Source organism: Poecilia reticulata, linkage group LG16, assembly GCF_000633615.1.
Source record: "Poecilia reticulata strain Guanapo linkage group LG16, Guppy_female_1.0+MT, whole genome shotgun sequence".
Classification (NCBI taxonomy): Eukaryota; Metazoa; Chordata; class Actinopteri; order Cyprinodontiformes; family Poeciliidae; genus Poecilia; species Poecilia reticulata.
Window position 1 is genome coordinate 7,898,173 of NC_024346.1, and position 18,826 is coordinate 7,916,998.

Consider the following 18,826-nt stretch of genomic DNA (forward strand, 5'->3'; position numbering starts at 1 on the left):
ACAACCAAAGGAACAATACCCATCTCATACACAAGTGATGACAGATGCCTTGAGCAAACGTAAACAGTCAGCCTGCTGAGATGCCCGCAAGTCTTGCAAGAAGTTTATCATGCAACATAATTGGTTCTTCTGAAGCATTTTCATAGGTTTTACTTTTCATGAGTCCACTGTCTGMAAAAAAAAAAAAAAAAAAAAAAMAAAAAAAAAAAAAAAAMAACAACTATGATAATAGGAAAGAATCCAGTCAACAACCTTACTCTCTAAATATTACTTCTGGATGTTCTCCCACATCCCACATCACAGCTTCTGCTGTGATTTTATTTTTCTGAGTGTCTGAGCCAAATGAAGGAGAGATTGCAGCTGGTGTGATTTTAACTTCCTTCCCATCAACCACATGTGCAGCATAACTTAAAACATATTTTTCACCTTGAAAGAGAAAATTACTTACTTTTTCATATATTGATATTTTACATGTCTTAAACGAAGGCAGAGCCGAAGCAAAGACTAAGTCATTGTTTGTGTGAACAAACTTGGTAAATAAAGCTGATTTATTCTGAAATGACATTTGACCAAATGACATGTGGCAAGAGAAGCCACTGCTGTCAGACTGATGAAGTCTCAGTAATGCAATGCAGTAAATATTCTCAAGGTAAATATGATTATAAGTAGAAAAGTGAGACCTGCACAACCTTGGCATGGCTTTCTGACATACTTATGTATTGAGAAATGAGAGCGCAATGGATCTGATTGACAGTGGAACATTTTTAGTCTGGATCAGAGCAGAATTTCAGAGTTTGCTCCCTGAATTTCAGTGTTTGATCTTTTGGATATAGGTGGTCATTTTTTACTGTGTCAAATTACAGACAGAGCGAAGGCATTTAGGTCATTTTGTTGGGTCTACAACCTTCTGCACTACGACAGCATCTCTTCTTACTTGTTCTTCCTCACAGGATAAATCCATTTACAAACATTTTTGATCCTTTCTCAGTTTCTTTTTATTCACATATTTCTCCATTTCAACAATGGAAATTAATGTTGCAATATATAAGTCTTTGCCAAATGGAAGACTTATAAAAAATATTAGATATGTTCTGGAAGAATATAGTCACTATCATTTTATTTAAGTGAAACACCTAAACAACAACAACAACAAAAAGCTCCTTGACTAACTGTAGCTCCTCTCCAATACGTCTACTTATGCAAAAAAAAAGCATTGATCTGAATTTAAACACAACAGATGCTTAGCTGTTGCTTTTCTGCCAAATTTAATCATGTAAACATGTAAAACAAAAAAAAACAAAAAAAAACCTGAACTCTGTTGTCTGTTTCCAGTGTGTCAGTGAGTTTTGAAAAAAACACACATCTTCCATCTGGTGCACAAGGTCTGGAGCCTATCCCAGACTTGTGTTGGACCAATGGCAGGTTACAAGGTTACCAGTCCATTATGGTGCCAACACAAAAACACACTCAATCACATACAACCAGACTTGCAGTCAAATTATAGACACAAGTACATCTACCATTCACTTTTTTCTTGCTCTGGAGGAGGAAAACAGGGCACTCAAGGACTGCTCTATCCAGGTACTTTAAGGATAAGCAAACTTTATACAAAAAAATGGAAGGATTAGTCCAAAACCTTTACTGGTAAGAAAAAAATAAATAAAAAATCAGCCGTCTTCAATTATTGCACTCAAGAGATTTCAGTTCTTCAAAATTCCCTGAGGAGAAAATTGAGTCCCAGCGGAGATAATAAACCAGCAACCCACAAAGAATATACTAAACAATATGTTTCTAAGCTTTCTTGTTGAGGCAGCCTGAACATCGTGTGGACTCAGTTGCACAGGATATTTAGCAAAGAAGATCTGCTATGACCAGAGCAAAAATAAAATATAATTCATAAAATAAAACAGCCTAAAGACAAATAAAATGCATCAAGATTTAAAGTGTCTGTTTCTCTGTGCAATAACAACCATATTCTGAAGATGCCTGAAAGAAGAAATGATCAATAAAAACTCAATAGAACAATCTCAAACAAACAACAATATAACAAAGAACATGAAATGACTAAGAACACTTAACAACTTAAAAGTGGGATGGAAAGGAAAAAAAATCAATGGAACAAATTGTTGACATACTCACCGTACACCAACAGGGTGTAATGATCAGCTGCACGACCGTAGTTGTTCTGGGCTTGGCACAAATATGTCCCGTTGTGTGATTGGCTGAGACGGGAAATCTGAAGAGTAGGCCCAGAAATCTCTGCTCTCTCAGGCAAAGTGTCATTTATCTTGGACCACAGGATGTCTCTTGGCCTAGGAAGAAAGATTGAGTGAGAATATTAAAAATGATGCTGAATTCAGGATGTGCTCATTATGATTTGAGAAAATCACTCAGCTAACTTTGATATCTACATGTTGAACTTGATCTTTAGACAAAAATCACAAATTTTGCATGTAAAAAAAAAAAAAAGTTAAACCTCACTATTTACATTAAAGTGACCAGCATTGGGCTGGAAATACAACTTAGTTATGAATGTATTTTCTTAATTTCAATCCCCTTTCAGGCTTGACAAATTATTTCGTCATCTAATTGGAAGATCAAGTAGAGGGTAGAGAGGATTTACATCACATTTTTACATGCTTTAGATCAGAGGTTCCCAAACTGTGGGGCGCGCCCCCTAGAGTGGGGGCACCGTGCCATTGCAGGGGGGCACATGAAGCTGTCTGGATGGAAACAAACAAAAAAACCATGAACGCTGTATGCGCTGGGTTTTTACCTTAGAATGGCCAACTCTCTGTTATTCCTCTGTCAATTTGATACAGTAGGGGCTTCCACACTTCCCATATCTGTGTCCTCTGTCACTTTTACCAGCAGTTAAAACTGTTTAATCCGTTGTTAATATGTGGTAACCTGTTTTTTCGAGCCGCCTTTAAACGCAACATGAGCGCTACGACGCTCGCGCTGGGTTTACACCTGTGCGGCAGTGAAGGAGACCTGCTGCTGCTGTGCAGAGCTACGCAGGTTTGTTAGAATCATGGCAGCAAACCATCCATCCCATCCATCAATCCATTTTCTTACACCCTTGTCCCTCAGTGGGGCAGGGAGGGGTGGCAGCAAACCAGCAAAACGCAAAGAACTTTTCTAAATAGAAAAGTTTGGAAACCATGGGGGGGTTCCGGGTGGTCGCAGGCGCAGGAGAAAAAGTTTGGGAACCACTGATTTAGATACTGGAGTTAAATGTGCAACAGGAAAAATCCTTCCACTTCATCCACACATGCATGCTTTTCAGTTTAACTGTAAACTGAAACCAACAAGACTGACTGTGAGATCAGGAACTGAAAACTTTTTTTTAGTTCAGTTCATATCTCCAATATGAAGGTGATGGAAAGGTATCTTTAATTCCCTTTTTCTATTTTGTAATGTCACATTGACCAAACTAATGATATAATGACCAAAGGGCAGTGCATACTGCACAAGAGCATAGAAATTAGTTATTTTACTTGCGGCTGCAATAGAAAGAACAAAGTTCTTGCTGGCAAGGACATTTCATACTTCACAGGAACTAAAGCGCAGACCTCGCTGGCAGTATTCATAGGTGTCTCCCACTGCAGAATATTCATGTCACATTTCTGGGATACCACAAAAGAAAAAAAGAAAAAGTTTTGCCCAGAATATGCATCAAGAACAAGAGCTGGACGAGCTCCCAAACTGTGAACAAAAAGACAAACATGTCCTTTTGTTCTTGTAGCAATTGGGAACTAATTTCTTTTCCTGCAGAGTTCAGTCATATTCAGTAAATCAGAATGCATTCTGATGAGGGTTGCTTGTCAGAATAAAAGTGCCTTTTGAAAGCAACATTAAAGCACATATTAAACATTTTTGCATTAAAATTCTTAGTGGGCTGATGTAATACTCTAACCTTAAATGTTATGTTTTCATTTGCTGAAAGTAGAAAATTATACTTCCAGTTAAAAAAAATAAAAAATAAAGGACTGAAACATGTTTCTGAAATAAATGAACTTTTCAATAATAAGTAAAGTTATTGTCAACTTTACTATGTTGATTTACTACCTGAATGCTAATGCATGCACCAAGCACGCTAGCGCAAGTGTTAACTTGTTTTGTTGTCTGAAGGGCCATAAATTCCCACTAACTCCTTACATGCCATCTCTAATGTCCATATCTGGATCTTCAGGTTGAGCATACTAACAGAGATTATGGTAGCTTGTTTTTGTTGATATTCAGTTAGTTTGAAAATGCCAAAGCACAATAATTCTCCAGACACATAACTTTAGCTGTTGAAGTGTGGCATAAATGGCTCATTTCTTCACCAGAGAATTTCAGAGTATATAAAGGGTTAGAAAAATGTGTACAGAAAACAAACAAAACCATTGAAGTCACAGTTCAACCTAGTGATTGTTTCTGAATTATTTGCACAAATGCTTTAACTCTAAAACACGTATCTGGTATGAAATATTTAACAGCATCTTTCTGATAATGTTCATAATTTTTAATTAATGAAGGTTATGATATAGTTACATCTTCAGTCCATGCATTAAATACTGTATGTTGGTGCATTTGTTTCACATTGTTATATGTTGACGTGTTAAAAAGAGATTTGATTCCATTTGTAATATTATTCAAGCCAAGCACAGACAAATTATTGAATCAATAAAAGATTTGGACTGAGAAGTATTTGCATTCAAAATGCAAAGCTAGTTTATGACACAAACCAATATATTTTGCATAAATTGTAAATTAGTAAATGGGTGAATATTTTAAACAAAACAATAATTTAAACAAAGCTCAGCAGAGTTTAGGTGTTGGTATTGCGGAGAAAAAAATAGAAAGTCAAGTTAAAAGAATGGACTGCAGCACAAACAGGCAGGGGTGCTATAAAAAGAAAGGTGGCAAAGAAGGGTAAAGTGGCCCAGAGGGCGAGGGTGAGCGAGATGAGAAGACAGAATAGAGGGGGTTTTAAAGAAGAAGCCAATGGTAACAGGGGGCTGGATCCTGAAAAATAATGAGGAGGTAGATGGTCAGAGAGCAGCAACGGTGTGAAACGGGTAGCAGGAGGGAGAGAGTGGCAGATGAGAGAGAAAAAGGGTGTCAGGTGTGCAAGGTGGAAAAAAAAAGACAAAAGCAGGAGGAAAGACTGTAATATTACTGAGGGAAAAAAGAGAGGGGAGATGATATGGAGGAAAATGAAGGACAGGAACAGGCAGACAAAATGATTTGGTCATGAAAGACAGGCAGGCAGAGCAGACAGGAGGTGTGAGGATTACAGAGACATCCGGGTGAAGAAATCTCTGTGAGTACAGCGTGTGTTTCTGGCTGGGTGTCATGGCTCACGCCACTTTGGACAGATTACAATCCTGACTCAACTGGGTTCTAATCCTTCAGGAAGCCTAATTAAACCTCCTTCTTGCTCAGTCCCTCACATGCAAGCCCTCTCTCGTACTAAATATGCAATACAGAATCTTATTCTCAGCTTCAAACTCATAAGCACACACTCATACCCCTGGCCTCTGTAATCCCTTTTAAAGCTAATTCACAAATAAGGAGGTAAGCGAGAAAAGTGACACGGCGGCATCCCCGTCTTAATGCCAGACACACTAACTGTAACCTTTCACCAAAATGTAGTGGCATTTAATTGGTCCTTATTGCCTAACAAGCGGTTAACAAACTTGGAGAAGAACACATGTGGGTGGCCTTGGTGCGGTGTTTGTGTGTAAAGCATGAGATCGAGGTGAGAGTGCAGAGCCGCCTAAAGTCCCACCCAGTGATCTCCAAAACACACGCTAACACACATCTATACATACACACAGTGCTCCCAATCAGCCTCTACAAAGCTTCAGAGAGGATAGGGCCAACACGGTTTTCAGCCAGTCTTCTCAGTTGGATTTCACTAAAGACATCACACAAAAACATGAACACACACATACACACATACACACACACACGCGTTCACTCTTTGGCTGCACGGAGCTTTACTGGGGGAGCTTTAGTGGACCTGATGCCCACAGACAGACGGACCATCTAGGAGCAGGCTTAACGGCTTAGGGCCCAATATCATTCTGTAGAGTGCACAGAGTCCATGGACCCTCTAGGGGAGAAAAAAAAATTAAGGTTTGTTTCAAAGTTGGCTTTGAAAAGTGTTAACGACTGATCAGATTTTGTGCATGTTTTACACATCCAAGTCACGCACCCTCACTAATAAATTCTTAATTATAGTAAGAGTTTGGAGCAACCTCTTAAATTCCCATTGTCCTTCACGCTACAAAATTGAACTCAAACCAAAGAAGCTTCTTCTGAATACAAAGAGGATAATTTGATGACAGCTTTAGTTTTCTTTGCTGTTTACCAAGGCACTTTATCATATTGATCATGCTAATAAATGACAGTTTGAACAGTTTTAGCTTTGCTTTGGAAAGTTTAATCAAACTTCACTGTAACAATCCTTGTCTACTTAGTTCTGTGAAAGAAGTAACCTCAGAAGTATTCAGTTTTCATTTCAAACGTCAGCTTAAATAAAGAGCAAAGAAGTCCTGCATTAATAGTTAACCAGTAATTTGAGATCGGAGGAACCTGACAATTATTAAATTATCACAGGAATTGGGTAGAATATTTTTTATCCTGGTGTAATATTTTATAAGCAGCCCGGAATCTATTAAAGTTACTCAGAGGGACGTAAGAAGGACAGCTTCTACCTGTAAAATCTGTACCAATGGGTGATAGAGCACATATGTGGCTGCTGTAACTCAAGTGAAAGTAATGGTTATTATGAAATCAGAAAGTTGTGGGTTCAATTCCAGCTTCCCCTGCCTCATGACGGCGTGCCGCCGAGCAAAGCACTTAGCCCCAAAGTTGGCTACTACTCTACATAATGTGGATATGGTTAGAGCAGTTTAGGGAGTGATAATCATTGCATAGAAGCACATTAAGTGCTTGGTTTTACTAGAAAATGATACATAATTCAGTAACAACCTATGTACAATTTCGGTGAATACCAAGCAAACGTTTAGCATAACATACAAAATCTGCTAATACTTGTTTTAACAATATAAACAGAGGATTTTGAAAACTTTTTACACAAATCTAGAAAAAAAACTCCCCAAGATTAACTAATTAAGGTAAAAGATGGGATAACATTTAAGGAAACCCAGCGAGAAGCAAACCGCATGACATTGAGAGCAAAGGATGATCTGAAGAGAAGTGAATAAAACTGGAGGGCAAATATACTGGAGAGGTGATTACTGGTTAAAAAAAACAACAAACGAAAAATAATAAAAACAGGCCAGTGATTACTGATGTGTAGCAGCTGTGAGGGAGGAGGAAGCTTCAGGCAACTGAGGGAAACAAATGAGAGGGAATAGCGAGTTCATAGATCTGTAAAAATTAAAGTAATAGCTAAACAAACAAAAGAAGCATAAAACCCCCCAAAACAAAGACTAAAGCACAAAAGAGAATCATAAAAACAATGACTGATCAAAGCACAACAAAACACAATAATCTATAAAAAAAATTACAAAACAGCACAATATAAATCCTTAAGTTTATGATGCTTTTGTGACCAAAATATCAGACAGAAAGAAAATAAAGCAGAATAAAGAAACCTTTACAGCATTAAAGTGAACAGATTTAGTCAATTTTTACTTCCACTGTGTGTATTTCGGACTGTTTCTTCACCCAAAAATAGTTCAAATAGTCCTTTTTCAGTGTGTGTTTCACGTAGGAAGATCAGTGGCAGGACACAACCTCCCAACTCTATTTCCCCTGGGAAAAAATAATTAGCTCCAGTATGAAAAACTGTCTAATGCAAGTTTAAGTAACACAGAGCTCCCGTGACATTATTGAGGTCTAAACCGTTTTTAAAAAAAATTGCACTTCAAAAATATTAAACTATCTCTCTATTAAAAGAGAAATTAATTGCTAAGACATAGTTAAGACATTTTAACATGTGTGCTGTTAAGAGAAAAAAAGCATATATAGGTAAACTATCTCTGTTGTTTATAAAAAAAAACCCATTGCAAACAAGCAATGTTGAGAAATACTCAAGAAGAAAAGCATCTGTACTTAAACCCACCAGCTGACCTGTGAAATTGTCAGGGTCTCAGTATGAAACACCCAGTTTACACAAGATTTGCTTTCTGCTGAATAGCTAAAGTGTATCAGTGATCGCAAACTTTAACCCATGTGTCTCTTTATATCTCAACTGCCTTGTTTTATTGCATCTCGTTTCTCAGCTTTTAGATGCAGACAAATAGTGGTGATGAATGTGAAACACTAAACATTATGTATCTGTAAAACCGTTACGTCTGCCTGAGTTATGGTGTTTTAAGTGGACTTGCCTATATAATATATACAGCATCACGGCGATATAAATAAGAAATATTAAATAAAATGATACATTTGTTATGCTGGACTGCCTGGTATGTGTGTATTTCCTTGGGTGGAAGTGTGAAGCTTTTAAGCTCTCTGCCTGAGCCAGACTGTGTGTGGAAATGTCACAAAAAGCCTAAATAACAGAAAATTGTCCAACTCAGGGTATAAAGTGTATTAACAGCCATTAAGAAGCCCCACGACGCTAGAAACCTGTGAGGTAAGTTTTTAAGGGCAATAATTTTGATGTGCAGGGTTTACCAACCGTGTGGTTGCAAATTCAGTTTTTACTTTCATTATTAAGAATTTTGTAAAGCAGTGTTCTGTGAAAAATGATGTGCAGTCAATATGTTGTGGTTTATGGCTTTTGCACAACTGATCCAAACTATCCCTTTAAGAAAACTGGCACAAGCGGCTTTGAATGTCCATGGATGGACAGACAGACAACTAAAAGAGGTAATAGAGGTAAACTTCTCAGCAATATTAAAGCTGTTTACCCCTGTGTTGGTTTCTCTGCAGCTGTCTGCTGAATTATGGTAGAATAGAATTGAAATACCGTATCTTAGCAGGTAAAACTTCACTGCGCAAAGGGGTTTTTATCCAGCCTTTTGCATGCTGTTAGTTTTTTATGCGCCGATACTGTCCCTTCCAACCTTCCCTGTGTTCTCCTCAAAGCATCTTTCGCAAACATGTTCCAATAAATCTTTTTGCACAGGTTGCCCTTTGTAAAAGTAACCATCTCATGTGATTTAGGAGGTGAAGTGAAGGATATCTGTGTTTTGTCTTAGAAATTTAAAGAATTTTCTGAAGTAAATGTTGCAAAGTGTAAATCAAAGCAAATATCCTCAGAAACATACTTCTAGAAAACGACTTTCAATGCAAACAGAGACACTTACAAAGGATTCCCAGTGATAGAGCAGGTGAGGCTGAGCGAGTCGCCCTCACGCAAAATCCCTGTAGGAGAAACAATCCGGACTGTGGGAGCAACTGTGGAGAAACAGAAAAAGTGAGAGTGTGTCACCATGGAGGCGCGATAGCAAAATCTATACAAAACAGACCTTAATACAGCAACAGTTCAGGTGGAACAAAAAAGGAATAACAAAAGACAAAGGAAAATAGGGAGAGACGAGAACAAAAATGAGGACCAAGGGAAAAGTGATAAAGTGGCAGGAAGAAGAATCTTTAACATCTGTTTCCTAGGCAACGAGCCCACAATCCTACGGTTTGTGACACCTGTTATCATAAGCAGTCCACCGCTCCACCAGCTGCTGTACCGCGTTTACTTCAATAACACAGCAACAGGAAGCCAAATCCACACAGACGAAGTGGCCATTACTACCAGCTCTGTGACTGGAGAAGCCACCGGCATGCAGAATGTGGAGCCTGATAAATATTAATCATTCGGATCCATCAACAAACAGCTATATACATGTGGCAAATTAACTGTTCTCAAAGGCTGATGCAGATACTAGCTGAGTGTGAATCATATTGCCGAAAGTAAATATTTATGCATGCCTGTGGAATGTTTGACTTTGCAAAATTATGGACATATTGCTGGATAAGAGTCCCACTGAACTGCAAGGCATGCTGATATGAGGAGAAAACAAACGATGCAACAGAATATTGCTCTGGTAGCATTCGATCAGCAAATTGAGGTGAAATGTGCTAATGTCTATTCTCTTGGTTTAATGTGCACAAAATGTGCAACTGCGGGGAAGCTGTTTGGCGAACAGACAAAAGGAAAATAAGAATGTAACTAAATTGCGATCAAACTGAACTGAAAGTAACATTATTTTTGTCATTAAAAAAAAAAGAGTGATATTAACAATGTGCATATAATAAATGCTACAAATAGCAGAGAAATGTTCACTGCAGAAATATTAAATATGTGCAGTTTCAGATTTTCCTTTTACAGAAATGGAAAACTTGTTGCTTTTATCCTGAAGAGCCAAAAGTTCTGATGACTTATAAGCACATGTTCATTCCTCAGTTGTCCACTTTTACTACAGAGCACATTTTATTGGAAAACCGTGTTCTTAATCTTCATTTTATGCCAAGTAAAACCATTTGAGACGCTTCAAAGTGCATTATAAATTACAAGATAAGGAGTACGGCTCATTTTAGTGACAACATGAGAGATCATGTAAAATTTCAGATCAAACGGAACATAAAGTGCTTTTATACTGCAAACTTGAAAGTGTTCTTATTTGTAATGATGTCAGTATAACAGTGAGAGACTACGATCTTGGCAGCATTTGATGTTTATTTTGTTATGAAACAACTTCAAGTCATAAATATAGACTTCTGTTAGTAAGAATTTTCAGAAGATACAGCCACCAAGAAGAGGTTCTTATGAGCAAATTGTAGATCACAAACCATGAGTGTCTTTGGCTAATAAATCAGACACACAAATATTCGCTTCACCTCTCTCAACTAAAAACAACAAAATTGTAATTCGTAGTTTTCCCCAAAACATTGCTGAAGTCTCTTCTCATTTTCTGCTGTAAACCTAATGTTTTGTTTGGTTTCGTCTCATGTGCCAGATATACAGTACAACCCAACCGAGAAATCATGTCTCTATATTCTCTTGCTTTTCTGAGCAAGTACAAATTTATTGCAAAAAAAAATCTGCTGTTATGATACTTGTGATTAACTGTTAGCTGCTAATAATGCTTAAATTAGCATTTACAGCTTCCTCATTGTGCTAAACTAAAAAAACTATTTCAGTTTTTAATGAGTCTAGACTGCATTTAATTACCTCTAGTTAAAAATATAAAATGCATATGGCGATCAAATTGAATGGGGCAATTTTACACAAAAAATGGATTAAAAACCACATGGGAGCTGTTATTGTATCTATAAAAATACAAAAAATATAGAATTTTTAATCCATTCTTGGCATTAGGGGCAACTTAACATTAGTGAAGCATAAAAACCTCAATAAATGAACAGTTCAATCCTGGACTGGTTTAATATACACTGATTACAAATTATTTGGAAGAGTCTAAGATTTGCGAAACCTTAATGCTATTTGTGATACAGATTCCTGGTTTTGTATCTTATCTTAGCTCCCTAAGAGAATATCAAAACTGGGGAATTAAAACTACTCTAAGCATTTTAATGCACTTCCTCCTCTAAGACAGCATTAGGTTTTTACTACTTTCTGCAAATAAGCCTGCTGGGATCAATCCATCCCTAAGCAGTCCTAAGATCATTGTACATACTAATCTAGCAGAGTTTTTCATTGCTTCATGTAGATGTTGGTAAGCTCTTAAAACCACAGGCCAGGACCCTGACTTGGCTACGGCTCTATTTCTGCTCAACAGGATCTCTCCCCGTTGCACTTTAACGAGGGCAGGACTCACACTTGGCTGCTCTACATACCTCAGAAAATCGGGCCTAAAATGAATCATTCATTGTTTAAAAAAATGAGTCTAACCATGACAAATTTTTGCAGGGGAAACAATATAATGAATACCATTAAAGTATTAATTTAGGTGACAGCAGCACAGATGGAGTAATGAGCAGTTGTGAAATATTTAGAAGAGAACATTATGCCTTTTCATTTGCTTGTCAGGTTGTAAGAAAGCGCCGCAATAAGGCGAGAGGACTTACAATACACGTCCAGCCGATAATGTCGAACCCTCTTCTGGCCACTCAGCGCAGGGTGGATTGCCTCGCAGTTCAGCGCCGCGCCGTTGTCTTTCCTCTCCACTGGGATGCGGATGGTGCTGGATACGCTGAATGTCTTCCCATTGTCCTGCTGCGACACAACACCTATGGAGAGGAAGAGAGGATAGATGGGGGATGAATGTGGAAGTTAGCAGTCAAAACACAAATTTGTTCTTTCTTTTTACCCCCAGCAGCGAAATCACAGTATTGAAAGGAGAAGGCAGCGGGGAGGAGATTGTTAGCCAGGGGGAGGTGGGGGGGGGGACACAGAAGAAAGTATGCCAACGAAGAGGTAGAAGTTAGTAACAGATGAATGAGTTTTTTAGAGCTTCAACAGGCATCCACAGAGGGGTGGATGAGTGGAAGGCAGAATGAAAAAGGGGCAAGAGAAGAAAAAGCAATTTGCATCTACATTTCATGGCAATTATGAGCAGCAGCACTGTTTGTATTCAGATAGCAAATCAACTAAATGTTTTGTGTGTCTGCAACCAAAAGAAAGGGAGAGGAAAAAAGAGGGAGAGGGAGCAAAGGATAAAAGAGGGAATATGCATAAACCAATTGAGATTTTAACTGAAGCAGACACTGGGTGGGGGAGTGGGACATCACAGTAAAAGTGTGAGACACAAAAAGAAAAGGAGGCAATAGAAATATGATTGATGTGGGTATGTGTGTCTATATGTTTGAAGGAAAGCAGACATGAAAGAGGACGATAAGAGCGGAAGGCGAGATGAGGGGGGCCGGGAGGGGAGGCAGAAGGAGGGAGGAGAAAAAGCCGGGGCGAGCTAACGGGACTTGACACGGTCACGTACCAGGAGTTTGTGCTTGTTTAGGCAGAATACAATATTACTTTTATCACACTGAGTTTTCAATTATTGCTGGCAAGCAAACGAAAGTTGGCCTAATCGAAGCCTGGGAGATGGCGGCAGCGAGTTCTGATGAACAGAAATGAGGGCGCGGCAGAAAGATAGCGTCTTAATTAAAGAGTGCCTCCTATATCTGCTGGGGATCTGCTGCTAACCTTTAGTGTCACAGTTCGTTTAGCTCAAGGCCGAAGGATGAAGAAGGTAGGGAGAGAAAACGGGAATAGAGGAACAGAGGGAGGAGAAGACAGAAAGATAAAGCCAGAAAATCAGACAAGAGAAGCAGAGTTCCCATCTGTCTTTATGACTTTTGAGGGCCTTTGCAAACTTTAACTGTGCTAAGACATGTTGCGACTTTGTCAGCAACAGAGTTCAGCAAAAAAAGGGAAAAGTATCAGATTAAAAGAAAGGTCTATGCAGTAAGTGGGAGGACAGATACGATAGTCAGAATGATAAAACAGGTGTATTCTGACAGCAAAGAAGAAGACGGTAGATGAAAGAGAGAAAGAGTGTCACACCACAAAGGGAAATGAGATCATGGCTGACATGAAGTTCTCAGGGCGACAGACTGCTTATTACATCTCCTGTAGCTGTTTAACGCTGATTATTAAACAGTACTAATGGCATGAAAACCTGAAGTACCTGAACGAGCTTGTAACTGTAATCAAATTACAAGAACTGAAAAATGTGGCATGTACATGTATTCAGCCAAAGAGTCAATACTGTGTGAAGAAACCTTTTAAGGTGCGACTCTTTGCACATGTTGAGCAGCTGAAGCTTGTTCTGAATATGAATATAGATTTCCAAGATTTGACAAAATAATTTTATTAAATTCGTCTCAGGTTTGGACGTGAACAACATGCTTTGATATTTAACATTGTTTACAGTGTTCCAGGATCGTCTTGCATTGCTCTCCTTCGATCCCTCATCATCTCTGAGAAGCTTCCAATGCTGGGTAAACCTGTCTTCACACAGCATGACACTGCCGTCACCATGTTCTACAATGTGGACAGTTTTCTCACTGTGAAAAGGAATCATTTCAACAAAACGCATTTTTTGCCTGCAAGCCAAAAAGATTCATGTTTGTATAACCGGAGAACACCATCCGTTTCAACATGTTTGGTTTGTCCCCTAAATAGATTGTGGCAAAGTTTAAACATGACTTCTCATTGCTTTCTTTCCACAGTGGCTTTCTTCTTTTCAATTCTCCATGCAGACCAGATTTGAGTCACGCATTCTTCCATCCGGTGCGTTCACACCAGCCTGAAGTGACCCAATTTTGATTTTTTGGCAATTCCGATTTTTTTGCCTGGGCCGTTCACATTGAACGGGCAAACTACCTGAAAGTGTCCCGCATGCGCACTAGAGGGCGCAATAGCGTCAGCATTCTAAGTGTTCTGCCAACCGCCATAAAAAGAAGAAGTGTTCAGTGTTTGCGGTAGTAAACATGGAGGCTAACGGTAGAGCTTAGCTTACATATTTGAAGTTGTTGTCCAGCCGGAGCAGCATATTAACAACTTCCTCCTCATATAGTCAGTCATGGTTGTTGTTTTTCTTCCCTCTTGCGCGTATCAGGATGCAGAATAGTGAGATTTGTTGAGAATCAGTGACGTTCAGTTCGGATGAATGCACCCTGAACATTAGGTCGCATTTCAATCGGATACATATCGGTTAAGGGTCACATTCGTAAAAGAATCCGACCTGTGTTGTTCACACTGCTATGAAAGATCGGATACAGGTCACATTACGTCAAAAAAAAAAAAAAAAAATCGGAATTGGGTCACTTCAGACTGCAGTGTGAACGCACCCTCAGGTGGGGATCTCTGCAGCTCCTCTAGAGCAACAATAGACTTTTTAGCTGCTTCTATGATTCATGCTTACCTTGCATGACTTTTCACATTTGGTATAAAGCCAGTATTTCTAGTTATGCTGCTGAATTAAGAGGTGCTCTGTAAGATGTTCAAATTGTGGAATATTGTTATATAACCTATCCCTGCTTTCTCCACAACTTTCTCCCTGACCTGTTTGCAGTGTTCCTTGGTCTTCAAGATGCTGTTTGTTCACTAATGTTCTACACTCACAAAGCTCTGTGGACTTCACAGAACAGCTGAATTTATAATATTAAATAACACACATGGGGACTGTATTTATAAATGATGTAGCCTCTGAAGAATAGTGATTGCACAGGATTAATTAGGGATGTCAGACAAAATGGAGCTGGATACATATGAATGCCACTTAATTTGTGGATTTATAATTTGCTTTTTAAAACTAATTGTTCATACACGTCACAATTCTTCCCTAATTCGTGTTTTTGCATTACATAAATTCCCAATAAAATATTAGCTTGTGGTTGCGACTTGAAAAAAATTCAAGTTGTTTGAATACTTTTGTAAGGATCCGCAAGTTAATATTTTTGTATTTGTGGACCAATAAGTGCTGCAAACCACTACAAGATTTATCAGGATACACAAATAAACCTGTATTCCACCATTTTTTGCACTCTTCCCTGCTTTTTTGAGTTAGGGTAGGTTTGATTTACCATCCAGAGATGCACACTGTTATAGTCAGTAGTGCTAAAGTTGCTAAGGGGCCTAAACTCTTATAAAAAACCCATTTCAGACAGCTTAAAAAGTCAGTTTCACAATCATTTTGTCTTTGTTTTATTGAAACAGTAAATTACTGTTTCAGTGCAGAGCTGCTTACAGTGCTACTCTTCACTTCGTGCACATTAGAGTGTGTGTAATTATACACGTCAGAAGCCTCTGCTCCTAATTTAAATAATTAATGACCGTTCATGACAGGAAGCCTCATTAAAACACACAGTATAGTTATAAGAAAATTAATAAAAGATTTAACAGTCCAACACATCCAACAGTAAATCACAGCTTTTTTTTTCTCACCAATATTTTAGAAAAAAAAAGAAAGAAGAGGATTTCCTGTGATACAGTGATATTCTGTGTTTTTTTTAATTTCTTTTATGAAAATGGAAGTACCATGTGCCTCATAAAGAAGATATGTACTTTTTCAGCTTGGTTTTATTTATACAATAGGGTTGATAACAGTGTAATGAAAAGCATAGACCTTGATCATTATCCAGTTGTGGAGAAGTATACACAAAGATACCAGAACAAGAAAAATTATTTGATATGTAAACGTTAGTTTGACATTAATTAGTAAAAAGAGACTGAAAGCGTTTCAGTAAGGAAAAAAGATTATTATTTAGACATGAAACACTGGTATGTAGTGAGTAACTGTGAGCAGCAACACTTTTAATTCCAAAACAAATCAGATTTTAAAATATATATTAATTAGGTAGCATTACTTAATTGGGTGCCCTGCGCCAGACTGGCGACCTGTCCAGGATGTACTCCGCCTCTCGCCCGGAACGTTAGCTGGAGATAGGCACCAGCAACCCTCCCGACCCCACTAAGGGACAAGGGTGTAAAGAAAATGGATGGATGGATGGATGGATACTTAATTGGGTTCTAAGAGAGAAATCTGAACTAACCCATTCAGTACCAAAGGTTCCCAAAAACCAGTATGTATTTTGCTTAAAAAGCATAACTGGCGCATCTCTCCTGTGCTGTAAGCCTTCAAGAGAGCTATAGTAGCATGGTCATAAGCAGGTTAGTGAATAAACCAAGAATTTAAGGAATTTTACATTCCGTCTAGCATTAGACACATAAGCCGAGTTAACGACAGAGACTCTTTCTCCTGGCTGAATAGGCTCAAGGTTTAAGGAAGACAGATCTCAGATATGTTATTGTGTCAAGCACCCCTTTAATAGAAAGAAATAGAAAGAACGAGAGAAACTGACATAGATCAAGGTAACGGTCTAATAAAATGCTCTTGGATTTATCAGAAGCAAAGGACGAAAGGTTAGAGGGTTATAAATGAAGCCGTCTGCCTTTCAGAGTCTGAGATAGAGAGAGGAAGAGAGGGAGCTAGAAATCTAAAATAAGAGTGATCTGAGCCTTTGTGTATTAGTGAGCTTGTCAGATTATGAGCAAATGAGATCAACTTTTTATGTATTATTCCAGTCTGTTTATGTTTATGCATTCAGTAGACACTTTTATCCAAAGCAACTTACAAAGGAAGGCATGACAGTGCAGTTATTAGCAAAGGTAGCAATAAGCTAATAATTAGAATGAAGACCTTTAGTCAGGTTCTGTCAGAGGTGACAGTGTGGAAACAGAGTCAAGGCAAAGGGGGACAGAGAAATAGCAGTAGGAGGGTTAAGGAAGGATAGGGTCAGTTGGAAGATGCTCTCTAAAGAGATGGGTCTTCAAGAGTTTCTTGTTGATAGACAGGGATGTCCCTGATCTCGTAGGCCTCAGAAGGTCAACCCACCATCTTGGAAAGAGTCTAGATTTCTTGAGTATGATGTAGGAACTGATGGTCCTTTCTGGAGTGACCAAGTTGTGACGCATTTCTTTAAACAAGCTTTGAAGTAGTTGAGAGCCGATCAATTAAGGACTTTGTAGGTTAACAGCAGACATTTGAATTGTTAACTGTAGCCTAAATGTAGCAAGTGGTGGCTAACAAAGGGATGTTGATCTGTGTTCGGGAAGGCTGTTTGAAGACCTGACTTTTTTTTTTAACCTTTATTTTACCAGGTAAGTTGATTGTGAGCAAATACTTATTTTCCTCAGTGACTTTTCTGGAAAACCTGCACAAGTGTCACAGCCCGGGCTGAAAACTTTTGCTTTTTATGCCAATTTCAAGTAAATTTGCAAACTGAATATGGGCCAGGAGTGTTTGGGATCTTTGGATATTTATAGTCAAGAGCGGAGAGCAGGGAAGAGTTATAGCTGTTGAATGTTCAGAACTCTTTTTCAACACTCGACTAACTCAAAATCTGTCTGGTGGTCAAGTGTTGGTTCTTTTTTCTTTTTTTTCCCCACCAACTGTAAAAGCTTTCGAGTTGATTTCGAGTGGGATTGGTATTGTGAAGCTTTTTCTGAGTTTCTGGCAAAAAAAGCTCTTTCTGTAAGTGAAAAAGTCAATGTAGAAAATGCAAAAAAACACAAGAAATCCATCAGAAAAATAGCAAAAATTCAAGTGAGGACGAGTGAGCACAATTTTTGGAACATAAAATAAAAACGCATCAAAAATGCGCCTGGTGCATTAGTAAGGTACATCCAGTGCATCTTTCCAATATTGAAGGCGAAAAAAGCTTTCATGCATAAAGAAAAATCCCTTTCCATGTCTACCTTCCAGGGAATGGTTTAAATGTTTGTTCACAAATAAAAAATGGAAAGGTGGGCCATGGATATTAATTGTGCTTCTTTACTCTGACACTAATGGAAAACTATGCCTGTGCATTTCTGCTGCTGAAGTCATTTTCAAAAGAGTTGCAGCTGTAATCTAATCACAATTTGGTGCTACAAAGTATTGATTCAGGAGTACTAAATAGATATACATGCTAGACTTTTTTTAGATTTCTATCTGTTAAAATCCGCTAACAATTATGGCTAATTTTTCTTTCACACTACTTTGTGGGCCTTAGAGGTAATGACGTGACAAAACGTTGAAAACGTTCATGGAGTAGGAATACTTTTGCGAGCCTAGGGAATAGGCTCATTACCATAATAGTTTTCATTCTGGCCAGAGAAAATTAAGATCAACTGTAACCAAAATAACAGGCAGGAAACAAACAGGGTAGGCTTGAAATATTTATGAACAAAAGCATCCAAAATGAAGGTAGTGTGACAGCTCAGTGTTTACTGATGATGTGATAAAAATAAGAGACTCGCCCATATGAATTTTAAAACGTGCCATAAATATACAGATAATAGACTATCTTCTCACATCCAGGTAAATTTAAAAAGGTGGATTTGAAGAAGCTTCACAGAACAGATAGCCAGTGACCCAAAACATATTGCAAAAGCAAACCTGAAGATTTTAGT

At 38.3% G+C, this 18,826-nt stretch overlaps 1 protein-coding gene across 4 annotated transcripts in view; it reads right to left on the reverse strand.

Moving 5' to 3' along the window:
• cadm4 (cell adhesion molecule 4) overlaps positions 1-18,826 on the reverse strand; it is a 226,755-nt gene that overhangs the window by 19,958 nt on the left and 187,971 nt on the right. For all 4 annotated transcript variants that reach the window (XM_008431150.2, XM_008431154.2, XM_008431152.2 and 1 more), the window contains exons 4-6: positions 11,998-12,159; positions 9,279-9,369; positions 2,140-2,312 (exon numbers count right to left, since the gene is read on the reverse strand). In XM_008431150.2, the coding sequence (XP_008429372.1) occupies positions 2,140-2,312; positions 9,279-9,369; positions 11,998-12,159 (426 nt within the window). The remainder of the gene's footprint in view (positions 1-2,139; positions 2,313-9,278; positions 9,370-11,997; positions 12,160-18,826) is intronic.